The sequence below is a fragment of the Zingiber officinale genome, chromosome 8B, assembly GCF_018446385.1.
Source record: "Zingiber officinale cultivar Zhangliang chromosome 8B, Zo_v1.1, whole genome shotgun sequence".
NCBI classification, from domain to species: Eukaryota; Viridiplantae; Streptophyta; class Magnoliopsida; order Zingiberales; family Zingiberaceae; genus Zingiber; species Zingiber officinale.
In genome coordinates this window covers 16,486,152-16,497,455 of record NC_056001.1, presented here as the reverse complement: position 1 = coordinate 16,497,455, position 11,304 = coordinate 16,486,152, and the positions used below count along the sequence as shown (strand labels likewise).

Here is an 11,304-nt window from a genome sequence, read left to right as displayed (position 1 = left end):
CGAAACATTCTAATTATTTATTACGTTTTTCATAGAAAAAATATGTATTAATCGGATCGGGCCACACTTACCCGGCCCAACCAAGCCCAGGCTAGTTCATGTCTGGCCTGCCTTGGTCTGTCCTAAATGATGTATTTTATGCGTTTGTTTTTTACCTTTCACCGATAATCTTTGTTTAGGTAAATTGATATTTAAAGCCGGCCTTGATTAAGAACTAGTAAAATGTTTAGATGACCTAAGTGATGACATATTTTACTTTACCAGTATTCCCTGCAGTGACGTTGCAGGATTATGACCAATTAATTTCTCCTTTACTAGATTAACTATTTTTTTATTTAAGAAGAACGTGCAAGAAAATATAACCCTATGAATAATTGGACAAAGTTTAAGCGAAGACAATTTCAAGGACGACTTTGGGAAGAGTACTTGTATTATTCCTAATCTTAAAATATTTTTATTAATTTTTTAATAAGATGAATATGTTTTTTATTTTTATTATAGCGATTTTTCTTTGGATTCATCATCCCATAGATTATAGTTTGAATTCGGATGAATGATCGAAGGTCGTCCCTTGTCGCTCGGCGTCCGATAATTAACCTGATCACTTGTCCATGATTGATGGCTTTCAGTCATGCGTCACGATCTAAATTATAATTTGAAAGATGATGAATTTAAAGAATAATTATAACTAATTATAATGGGATCGATTCAACGTTTATGTACACTAGAGAATCTGGTTTCTATTTAATGAGTAAAAAAAAAAACAGGTGTCATTTAATGACTCCAGAAAAAAAAATCTTTATGTAGTTGTAATAGGTGTTTGGCAACAGAAATTAACAAAATTTTAGATATTTTTATTTGGTTATATTAAATGTTTTATTTAGTTGCGATAAATGTGTTTGTTCTGTCGTCCGACGGATGAAGATTTACGATTCGTGCAGAATTATTTTACACAAACGATGCAAGCATCTTATTTATTTTATCAAATTATATAAATAATTCAAGTGAGAATCAATCAGATAACTTCTCCCTCAATCCATCTAATTATAATAATTGTCATTAAATATTTATGTTTATTGTCTCAATCGGCCAAGAATGCACATATCATGCACGTACGCAGATAAGATTAATTTATACACCAAGAGTAGACTTAGATTACAAGAAATCCAAATAAAGACATATACTTCAAGGCAAATGGTATAGATTAATAAATACGATGTGAAGTTAGATAACGAAAGGAAATAAAGTTTAATACGTTGTTAGATGAGATAACCATGAATTGCTCTCTATAAATACTGTCATTTCTCTATGAAATTTCTTCACACATCCTCTTTGCAATCCAAGCACAAGCCAAGTATTCTCATAGATTTACTACCAAAATGTCTTGCGGTGGAAATTGCAACTGTGGATCCAACTGCAACTGCGGCGGAGGGTATGTAACTTCTTTGCATAAAGTTAATTTAATTTGGATATATTTCTTTTTTAATTGTGAAAAAAAATATGACCTTTAAGTTGTGGTGTAGATGCAAGATGTATCCTGATTTGGAAGAGAAGTCAACCACCTCTCAAACCCTAATTCTTGGGGTTGCACCCGAGAAGAGGTAGGTTGGTAGTTAATTGCGACTTGTTATCACAATCAATTAGCCATCCAAATGTAACTTCCCCTTGATAGATCCCCCTCTATAGACCTTGAAAGAAAGGTTAATTTTAAGTTCTTCAATGATATATAGATCCTCTTGTATGCAGTGACTTGGAAGGATTTGAGATGGTCACGGCGGCAAAGACCGATGAGAATGGAGGCTGCAAGTGTGGATCCAACTGCAACTGCGACCCTTGCAATTGTTAAAGTGTCGCTTCGTCGGTGATATGGTCGGTGAAAGTTTAAGTTTCCCATAATTTATATACGAAGGCATGAATGTTGTGTGTGTGTGGGAGATACATAGTGTGGTACGCGTGTATTGAATAAAGGGAAAAGATGGCAGCTAAATTCTCAATATATAGTAGTGACTGAGGATGTTGCTGCCTAATTATATGTTAGTGTTGTGTGATAGATCGACCATATGGATCCCTTGTGTGTTTTAATCATAATGAAGTTATAGTATATGAACATGAATGCATCCATATATGCTTGAATATTTATAATTGGTGCAATTATATATCCTCAAGTCAAGGTTGATTAGTTTGACTGAGCTCGAGTTAGCTTAAGTTTGAGTTTCAATGTTTGATAATATGTGAGAGAGAAGTCAAGTAGATCAAGGGAGAACCGGATACTTATCTAGAGAAGTTCTAACTCAAAGTTAGACAACGAAAATTTTTGACTGTAGGTTAGACAATGAAAGTCCTATCTAAAGGTTAGGCAACGAGAAGTCCTAGTCAGACTAGGCAATAAAGACCTAATTGAGAACTAGATAATTGAAGTTCTAGTGGGACTAGGCAAAGAAGACCTAATTGGGAACTGGGTAGTGGAAGTCATAACAAGGTTAGACAGGAAAGACCTAGTTGAGAACTAGGTAATGAAAGTTCTAGCGAGGCTAAGCAATGGAAGACCTAGTTAGGAACTAGGTAACGACAGTCCTAGCGAAACTAGCTAAGGAAAAAAAATCTAAGTGGGTCAAAGGTTAACTAGACATTTGGTGATCAGAAATCCTAATGGAGTTAGGTAATGAGAAAGTCTAAATGAGTCAAAAGTTGACTAAACACTTGGTGAGGAAGTCCTGGCAGGTCAAAGTTGATCAGATGCAATGCAACAAGAAATCCCAATAGGTCAAGGTTGATTGAATGTTGGGCAAGGGAACCCTATATTCTGATTAAGAGAATTAGGGTTGGGTAATTAATTATGGTAACCGATTGACCCCTATTGGAAAGCTCTTCACGAGAGCACAATAAGAGTCCAAATTGATTGGGCTTAAGCCAATCGATTAAAGTGTTCTTCGCGAGAGCACAGAAAGTACTAGGATCGATTGGCTAATCGATTGAGCACATCAATCAATTAAGGATAATTGGGGAGGGTTTTCACGAGCAAACAGAAGATTGCTGAATTGATTGGGCTAATTGATTCAGCATGAGTTAATCGATTAGACTAATCAATTAGGAGTGTTTTCTTGCGAGAGCAGAAGCTTCAGAATTGATTTGGTTAATCGATTAAAAGTTGGTAATCGATTGATATGACTCATAAATCGATTAGACAAGCAAAAAAAATTGTTCTATAGGCGTTTGAATAGTTATCTGACGTGACAATCGATTAGGAGTAAACCTAATCGATTAAGAGGTGTCTAGGTAACTCTACAAAAGGGTTTCCACAAAGATTTAAAGCATAGTTGTTCATGCCGATTCTTGAGGTTTGGGGAACAAGTGTTACTGCACTTTCCAAACATCAAAAGACTAATCAAAGTATAAGAAAAGAGCAACCAAAGCAATGTTCATTATTGTAAAATAATTTTTATTTTATTGTGTAATCTTATTTGCGTTTCTTGTTTGTATTCTTGTATTTGTGCTTGTACGAGCCTTCTCCGCCTCCAGGAAGGAAGTTTTTATAGTGAAGTTGTTAGTGAGGAGTTGACCCTTGGATCAATCACCTCAAGGAAGTGAATACCAAGTAAAATCGAAGGTGTTAGCATTGTGTAGTCTTCGCTTCAAGTTTTCGCTGCAAATCATCATTAAAGAAGTGAACACAACTATTCACCCTCCACCCCATTAGCTCTCTACATGTCCTAACAAGTGGTATCAGAATGAGGCTACTCTTCTTTAGACTAATCACCGGAAGGAGCAACGAGTTATAGGAAGAAGAAGAAGTTGGAAGTTTGAAGCCCTAAATTTCAACAAGTCAAAGGACTTATCATCAAAGTAGCTAAACTTCAAAATGGACTTCTGAGATGAATTTGGATATGATATCCAAGCACCTCCATCATTCCAAATGGGAAGCTTCGACATTTAGAAATCAAGAATGGAGAGTTTTTTTTATAATGAACATAGAGCAATGGTTTACTCTAATGGAAAGATTTGAAGTCCCAATGAATAGCAAAAGAAAACCTCTCTGGAGGAGTAAATGGTCTAAGGAGCAAATCCAAAAATCTGAGACAAATGATAAGGTAACTAAATTATAAGTTAATATTTTACCTAATAGTATTTTATGCAAGATAGGTCCATTTCAAGATACTAAGGATTTATGGAGCAAGCCAACCAAGCTTCATGAAGCTCCAACCTCAACGCCAAGTGAAAATGAATCTAAAAAGGGAGAATCTTTGGATCAAGAGAATGAGGACTCGGAGGTTGTGAGATACTCAACATCCGAGGAGAAAATTGAAGAAGCATTCACTTCAAGAATTGAGGGGGAGATGCCATTAACACTGGACCAAAAGAATGTCTTTACCTCCGGATCAAATGAAGAAAAATATGCCACCTCTATGAGCTCAACTCATGTAGGCATAACAAATTTATATATTAAAAATAAAGATTATATAATTTATTTTGAGTGTAGAGAAAAAAAAAGACACCATAAGAGCAAGTGTCCTAAGTTGAAGAAAGAAAAGATTAAATTTGCACCCAAAGTGAAGGAGAAGCCAAAAAAGGTTGACCCCATGATACGAAAGAGCAAGGAACACATTGTGTACTTTTCATACAACCAAAAGGGATATTATTGAAATCAATGTCCAAGGGGGAGGAATCTAACCAAGAATAAAGGAGAAAGCTCAAGTAAAAGGAGAACTTCCATGAGCAAAGCTAAGGAACCATTAGTTAATGGTAATTCTTCATATCATGATAAAAAGTATGTTAGAAATAAGTTTTATGATTTTAATATTTTTTATCATGAAAATAGGAAGCATGATAACTCTAAGGATAATTATGTGCCACATTATGCTAGAAATAAATTTTATTATCTTGATGCTAATTGCCATGGAAATGGAAAATAAAACGTTTCATGAACATAGTTAAAAGTCCAGGGTGTTTAATGATACACCTACAACATTCATGGATAGGAAGAATTTGTGCAAGAATCCTAAGTAAATTAGATTTATACCTAAAAAAATACCCAAGGCATTCATGAAAAATTCAAATTTGAGGAATTAAGGATCGAGAATTAAGTCTTAAGGTTAAGGCTTGATGAATTAAAAAAAGACCCTTAGAAAAATCACAAGTGAAGAAAAAGGGTCTAAGAAGAAAAACCTAGGTTTAAGAAAACAAGGGTCATTTATGGACAAGAAGAGTTTGGGGGTACAAATTCAAGTCCAAGGACAAAGTGTTTTAATATCATAGAATTTCGTATAGTTATGGAACTAATCTTAGGTCTGGAAATCAAGTCAAGCTTACAAGGGAAGCTATCTCTAGAGTTGGCTTTGAAGAGACTAGCGTGACTAAGGCTTATAAGAAGTCTAGGAAAGTCATAAGGAAGGTTTATAGGGAAGTTATTCTTAGTGAGTACGTAAAACACCCATGGAACACCAATAGATTTTGGATTCCTAAGTGTGTGTTCTCTACACCCTAAATGAGTTTAGAGTGTGTCAATTCTAATTGGAAGGATAATTAATCCAACCATAGTAAAGTTGATACTTTAGGATATTTTCAAGGTATTGTGACACATTGAAAAGGAGAAGTTGAACTTTTACTCTTGAATAGTAAAAGTGTGTCAATAAATTCTTTTGAAGTATTGAACTTAATCAAATCGACACAAATAGAATAGAATTCAAAGACATGTCAAGTTGAGACTCTGACATTTACTATGGAGATGGGGGACAACTTATGTTTATTTTTGGCATAAGAGTTAAGGAATAGCACTTAGATGATAATCTAGGTAATTTTTGTGTTATAATTGTCATATTTTATATGCCCCATCATATGTCATGACATCATACTTTACATTCATATTGTCATAAAAAATGTTATATGTCATGTTATACATATATTATTTAGCTATGATAGTTTTTCTTTAAAAAAAATACTCTTCTGAAGTATGTCATAATTATTATCATGCATTGTTTCAATTTCTTATAATGAAAGACAATGACATAAGTTGACATCCTAGGTAGGATGATCAAAGTTAAAATGCCCAGTTAGAGATGCATGATCCCTTAGTTTAGGAAAAATCTATTTTACATCTCACAAAGACTATAGAGTTGACTTATATGTATATTAAGATACAAGTGAGATGTTAGGAGGATGAATAAATTAAAACTTAAGATGTTGATTTAATATATTTATTTGAGTTTTAGTTTCATCAAAATACATGAATTATATATGTGAAGTCTAATCATGGAGAAAGTTAATATGCAAGTCATGTGTATTTAGTCCAAAGATCATGATTGAAAATTATTTTATAATCATTTTGAAAAAACTTGGCAAAGTCTATTTGTTGATATGAATCACCATTACTTAGTTAAATATAAAGTTAGAGTGAAACATTAAAGTTTCCAATGATTTCTAATTTTGTGTCAATCTTTTAAAATGAGATATATTTTCATAGAAAATTAATTTTTCATGATAATATATGATATAAATAATGTCTACATGTTTGAAATATTGTAGAATTATTTAAGAGTTTTTTAAATTCAGTCTCAATTTGCTTTTGAAAATCAGAAACCCTAATCGATTAGGCACTATTTCTAATTGATTGGGACATATTATCTTCGATTGGCAGTGGGTGCCAATCGATTCACATGAGATGTAATCGATTAGTAGCTGAAACCAATCAATTAGCATGTTGTGTTTTGGCTGAAATGGTCTGATTTTAGTCTATTAAGCCACGTTTAGTCAATTTAACTATTTCTAACCCCATGAAGTGTTTAGGTAAACATTTGAGGGTCATTTTCTTGATGAAAATGAGAAAAAAAATTGTTAAAGGGGATTAATTTGGATTTAAGGAGGAGATTTAGATTCAAAGGTGAATTTTTAACTTCATAACTTCAATTTTGGAATTTCTTAAAGATTTAGAAACTCCAAATCATTGTTGGTGCAATGATACAAGCTGGAGCATGTTTTGAGTGAGCTCCACTTTAAAGATATGATTTATGTATGGAAGGAGAATTTTTGAAGGATATTGGATAAATGCTCAAAGTTGAGCATTGAAGACAATGGAAAGATATGAGACATTTATTGTGAAGTTTAAATGTTATAAGGATGAATCGTGGGGAGAAGATTTTTGATATGTGTCAAAAGGGGAGAAAAATATGGAGCTCAAGTTAGAAATCCCTCATTTATGCTTTGGTATGGGATGAAGAAGGGAGTTGGCTAATATGAGTTTGTCTAATTTATATATATTGTCAAACATCAAAACAAGTGAGATTATTGGTGCAATCGTTGTCAAGTTAAGATTGATTAATTTGACTAAGCTTGAATTAACTCGAACTTTAATTTTGATATTTGACAATATATTAATAATTGCCATTAAATATTCATGTTAATTAATTCGATTGTCTCATCTGCCAAGAATGCACATATCGTGCACGCAGATAAGATTAATTTATGACACCAAGAGTAGACTTAAATTACAAGAAAGAAATCCAAATAAAGACATATATTTCAAGGCAAATGGTATAGATTAATAAATACGATGTGAAGTTAGATAACGAAAGGAATTAAAGTTTAATGCTTAGTTAGATGAAATAACCATGAATTGCTCTCTATAAATACTGTCATTTCTCTATGAAATTTATTCATACATCCTCTTTGCAGTCCAAGCACAAGCCAAGTATTCTCATAGATTTACTACCAAAATGTCTTGCGGTGGAAATTGCAACTGTGGATCCAACTGCAACTGCGGCGGAGGGTATATAACTTCTTTGCATAAAGTTAATTTAATTTGGATATATTTCTTTTTTAATTGTGAAAACAATTATGACCTGTAAGTTGTGGTGTAGATGCAAGATGTATCCTGATTTGGAAGAGAAGTCAACCACCTCTCAAACCCTAATTCTTGGGGTTGCACCCGAGAAGAGGTAGGTTGGTAGTTAATCGCGACTTGTTATCACAATCAATTAGGCATCCAAATTTAACTTCCCCTTGATAGATCCCCCTCTATAGACCTTAAAAGAAAGGTTAATTTTAAGTTCTTCAATGATAGATGGTCCTCTTGTATGCAGTGACTTGGAAGGATTTGAGATGGTCATGGCGGCAAAGACCGATGAGAATGAAGGGTGCAAGTGTGGATCCAACTGCAACTGCAACCCTTGCAACTGTTAAAGTGTCACTTCGTCGGTGACAGGGTCGGTGAAAGTTTAAGTTTCCCATAATTTATATACGAAGGCATGAATGTTTGTGTGTGTAGGTGATACATAGTGTGGTACGCGTGTATTGAATAAAGGGAAATGATGGCAGCTAAATTCTCAGGATATAGTAGTGACTGAGGATGTTGCAGCCTAATTATATGTTTGTGTTTTGTGATAGATCGACCTTGGATCCTTTGTGTGTTTTAATCATAATCAAGTTATAGTATATGAACATAAATGCATCTATATATGCTTGAATATTGACAATTAGCATGAGCAAGTTGACCCAGCAAGATAGATAATTAAGCTTGTTTTGACCCACCTACGCTTCTGGCTTACTTAATTATCCAATTGACCTATTCAACCATCCCTAATTAGCTTAATTAATAAGCATGACTGACCCAACCAACTTAGCTAAACCATGCTTGTAGTTCGATTAGTCCAACTAATGCATACAATTCAATTAGCCCTACTCAACTAGCCATTCAAATCTGATTGATATGTTTGCCCTGACTAGACCAACCGACCGACATTCCTGCTTATAATACTTTTTTATTGTGTGATAGAACTTATATAAAATCCTTTTTCGTGCACAATTCAATTATGCTAAATGTTTCAGTTCTATTTCAACATGTCGTTAAACATATGTTAAGCTCGACTCAAGTAGGGGCACTGTTAAAATAAAATTATACCATCTGGTTGATGTTGGCATCGATGACATCATCGCTAGAGGGTGAATACTACTAATTCATGATTCTTTCGGGTCGTACTCGTTCACAATATGTCAACACGGAGGGAAAACAAAAGGATAAATTATAAGTAAAACACATACATAACAAACCAAGATTTTATGCGGTTCAGACTCCTAGTTCCTACTTCGCACGTGGCCTAGTCTGGACGATAACCATTATATCATTCTTTGGCTGGAGATCTTGAGGTGTTGTCATCATAAGGTCTGGGATTCAAATCTTGATAAAATCGAGCTAAATGTCTCCCTTATGTGTTAGTCACTATTTCAAAAACTAATAGCCGCCCGTGATTTACCTCCTCCATATTGACCTTATTCCAAAGGTTAGTCATAGCAATAACCATTATATCCTTCTTGTAAGAGACTTTTTGGAGATAAAGAAACCTCTCATAACACATGTTCTTTACGGACAAATAGAAAGCAAAAACAAGTGTATAAATGATATAAACAAAGACAAAATGAACAATTTACACTAAGAAGCTTTGTTTTGATCATTGTTTCTAGTTTTGGTTTGCCTCTTGAATTACAATACTATCCTCCAAAAACTCCTAACAATCAGGTCAGAAAATCTCCACAAAACTCTTCCTTTATATAGTCTTCATGTCAGGACTTATTTTCGCCTATTAGTCAATTCATTATCACCATCAGTCAATTGTTCCATTAAATTTGATGGTTACAATTACAGAACGGCTTTTACCAAGTCGGCTCTTGACCATAAACAATCGACTGATATTAAATCGAATATCATAGCTAATTTAGAAACTTAATATTCACTACAACAATAACTATAATCAATTATTACTATGGATTAATTAATCGACCTAGTCTAAATCAATCATGTTCCAATTTTTTTATTTACTGCTACAGTGTCATCATTTTTACTATAATACAAACTCATTGTAGCACTGTCTAGTATTATCGCAGACATATTATAGCACTTTTGTCTGATGCTATAACAAAAACACTGTCGTACTTTTGGTGGATATTGTAGCAGAAACAGTGCAACATTTGGCTGACAGTGTAGCAGAAATATTATTGATACTTTCAACTATTATTGTAGTTGATATAGTCTTCATGAAAATTTATCCACACCGAATTCGTTTGTGCCAAGAACCCTTACTAAGGTTTTTTCATTACTTAGTATCAAATTGATTTTAATCTATTAGGACTCCTATGAGTTAAAGGGTGAATAATTTCTATCTCCCTCGTAGTTACTTTGTATTTATCGTTGAATGCACAATAAAAATCTTACTTTAAACTCAACTTCACATGCACAATATGTTAGTTTGTTTGGTATCCACCTTCTAAGGGTGATTATTTCAAGGGTCCACATCAGCTATCATGTCTACTATAAATACTCTTCTTCTCGAAAACTTTTCGAAGACGAAGAAACCTCATATAAACTTATTTTTACAAGAACACAATAAGAAATAAGAAAGTAAATACAAATACAATGAATATATTACTTGTTTGATCTCTTATTACTCGGAAATATCTATTGTTGACTCGAAAGTGCAATAGCACTTCGATTCAAAATCTCCAAAAATTGGCAGTTTCAAAATTTCACGAAACCTCCTTTTCTAGGATTTCTTTTGGGCTGGAAAATGCCTCCTAATCGATTGGTCTTACCCTCAATCGATTGACATGTCAGATCCGACTATTCAACCCTATAGTACCCTCTTTTTCACCCGATCAACGGATTAGTGAACCATACCAATCGATTGATAACTTCTAATCTATTGAGCCAATTAATTTTGAAACTTTCTGTTCGTAGAGAGAATAGTTTCCAATCGATTGCCTTAATTGAATCAAAAATTTTCTCTTCGCGAAGAAAATACTATCAATCAATTAGCCCAATCAATTAATACGGCTCAATCAATTAGGCCAATTAATTCAGCAACCTTATGTTCATGGAGAACATATTGCCCAATTGATTGCCCCAAATGATTTCGGACCTTATTGTGCTCCCGAAATAAGCCCTCAATTGATTGCTTGAGTTTAGGGTTCTTTGCCCAACATTCAGTTATTCGTGACCTGTTGGGACTTCCCGTTGTCTAGCATTCAGTCAACCTTGACCTACCTGAGCTTTTTCATCAAGTGTTCGGTCAACCTATGACCCACTTGAACTTTCTCATCTTGTGCTAAGTGTTAAGTCTTTCGTGACCCACTCAGACTTTCCTCTCGTCAACTCCCTGTTGGACTTCTAATCACCAAGTATTGGGTCCTCCGTGATCTATTTGGGGTTTTCCCTTGCCAACTTTCCGTTGGACTTCTGATCACTAAATATCTAGTCCTCCATGACTTACTTGGACTTTTCTTTTGCCAACTTCCCGTTAGACTTCCGATCACTAAGTGTCT

The 11,304-nt window shown here is 34.1% G+C and overlaps 2 protein-coding genes across 2 annotated transcripts; both read left to right on the top strand.

Moving 5' to 3' along the window:
• The first annotated feature begins 1,278 nt into the window (after positions 1-1,278).
• Positions 1,279-2,121, top strand: LOC122015899 (metallothionein-like protein 2A). Its single transcript, XM_042572987.1, has 3 exons — positions 1,279-1,432; positions 1,524-1,601; positions 1,747-2,121. The coding sequence occupies exons 1-3, from the start codon at positions 1,380-1,382 to the stop codon at positions 1,844-1,846; spliced, it is 231 nt and encodes a 76-aa protein (XP_042428921.1). The 5' UTR covers positions 1,279-1,379; the 3' UTR covers positions 1,847-2,121.
• A 5,524-nt stretch (positions 2,122-7,645) lies between these two features.
• LOC122016903 (metallothionein-like protein 2A) lies at positions 7,646-8,442 on the top strand. Its single transcript, XM_042574336.1, has 3 exons — positions 7,646-7,759; positions 7,851-7,928; positions 8,073-8,442. Exons 1-3 carry the CDS (start codon positions 7,707-7,709, stop codon positions 8,170-8,172), a joined length of 231 nt encoding a protein of 76 aa, XP_042430270.1. The 5' UTR covers positions 7,646-7,706; the 3' UTR covers positions 8,173-8,442.
• The last annotated feature ends 2,862 nt before the right edge of the window (positions 8,443-11,304 follow it).

What these genes read in the sequence shown, in the direction of transcription:
- LOC122016903 (XM_042574336.1), top strand. Translation starts at nt 7,707, where the DNA reads ATGTCTTGCGGTGGAAATTGCAACTGTGGATCCAACTGCAACTGCGGC. An exon ending in AACTGCAACTGCGGCGGAGG is followed by an intron (nt 7,760 to 7,850) that starts GTATATAACTTC and finishes GTTGTGGTGTAG; the next exon opens with ATGCAAGATGTATCCTGATT. An exon ending in GGGGTTGCACCCGAGAAGAG is followed by an intron (nt 7,929 to 8,072) that starts GTAGGTTGGTAG and finishes TCTTGTATGCAG; the next exon opens with TGACTTGGAAGGATTTGAGA.
- LOC122015899 (XM_042572987.1), top strand. Translation starts at nt 1,380, where the DNA reads ATGTCTTGCGGTGGAAATTGCAACTGTGGATCCAACTGCAACTGCGGC. An exon ending in AACTGCAACTGCGGCGGAGG is followed by an intron (nt 1,433 to 1,523) that starts GTATGTAACTTC and finishes GTTGTGGTGTAG; the next exon opens with ATGCAAGATGTATCCTGATT. An exon ending in GGGGTTGCACCCGAGAAGAG is followed by an intron (nt 1,602 to 1,746) that starts GTAGGTTGGTAG and finishes TCTTGTATGCAG; the next exon opens with TGACTTGGAAGGATTTGAGA.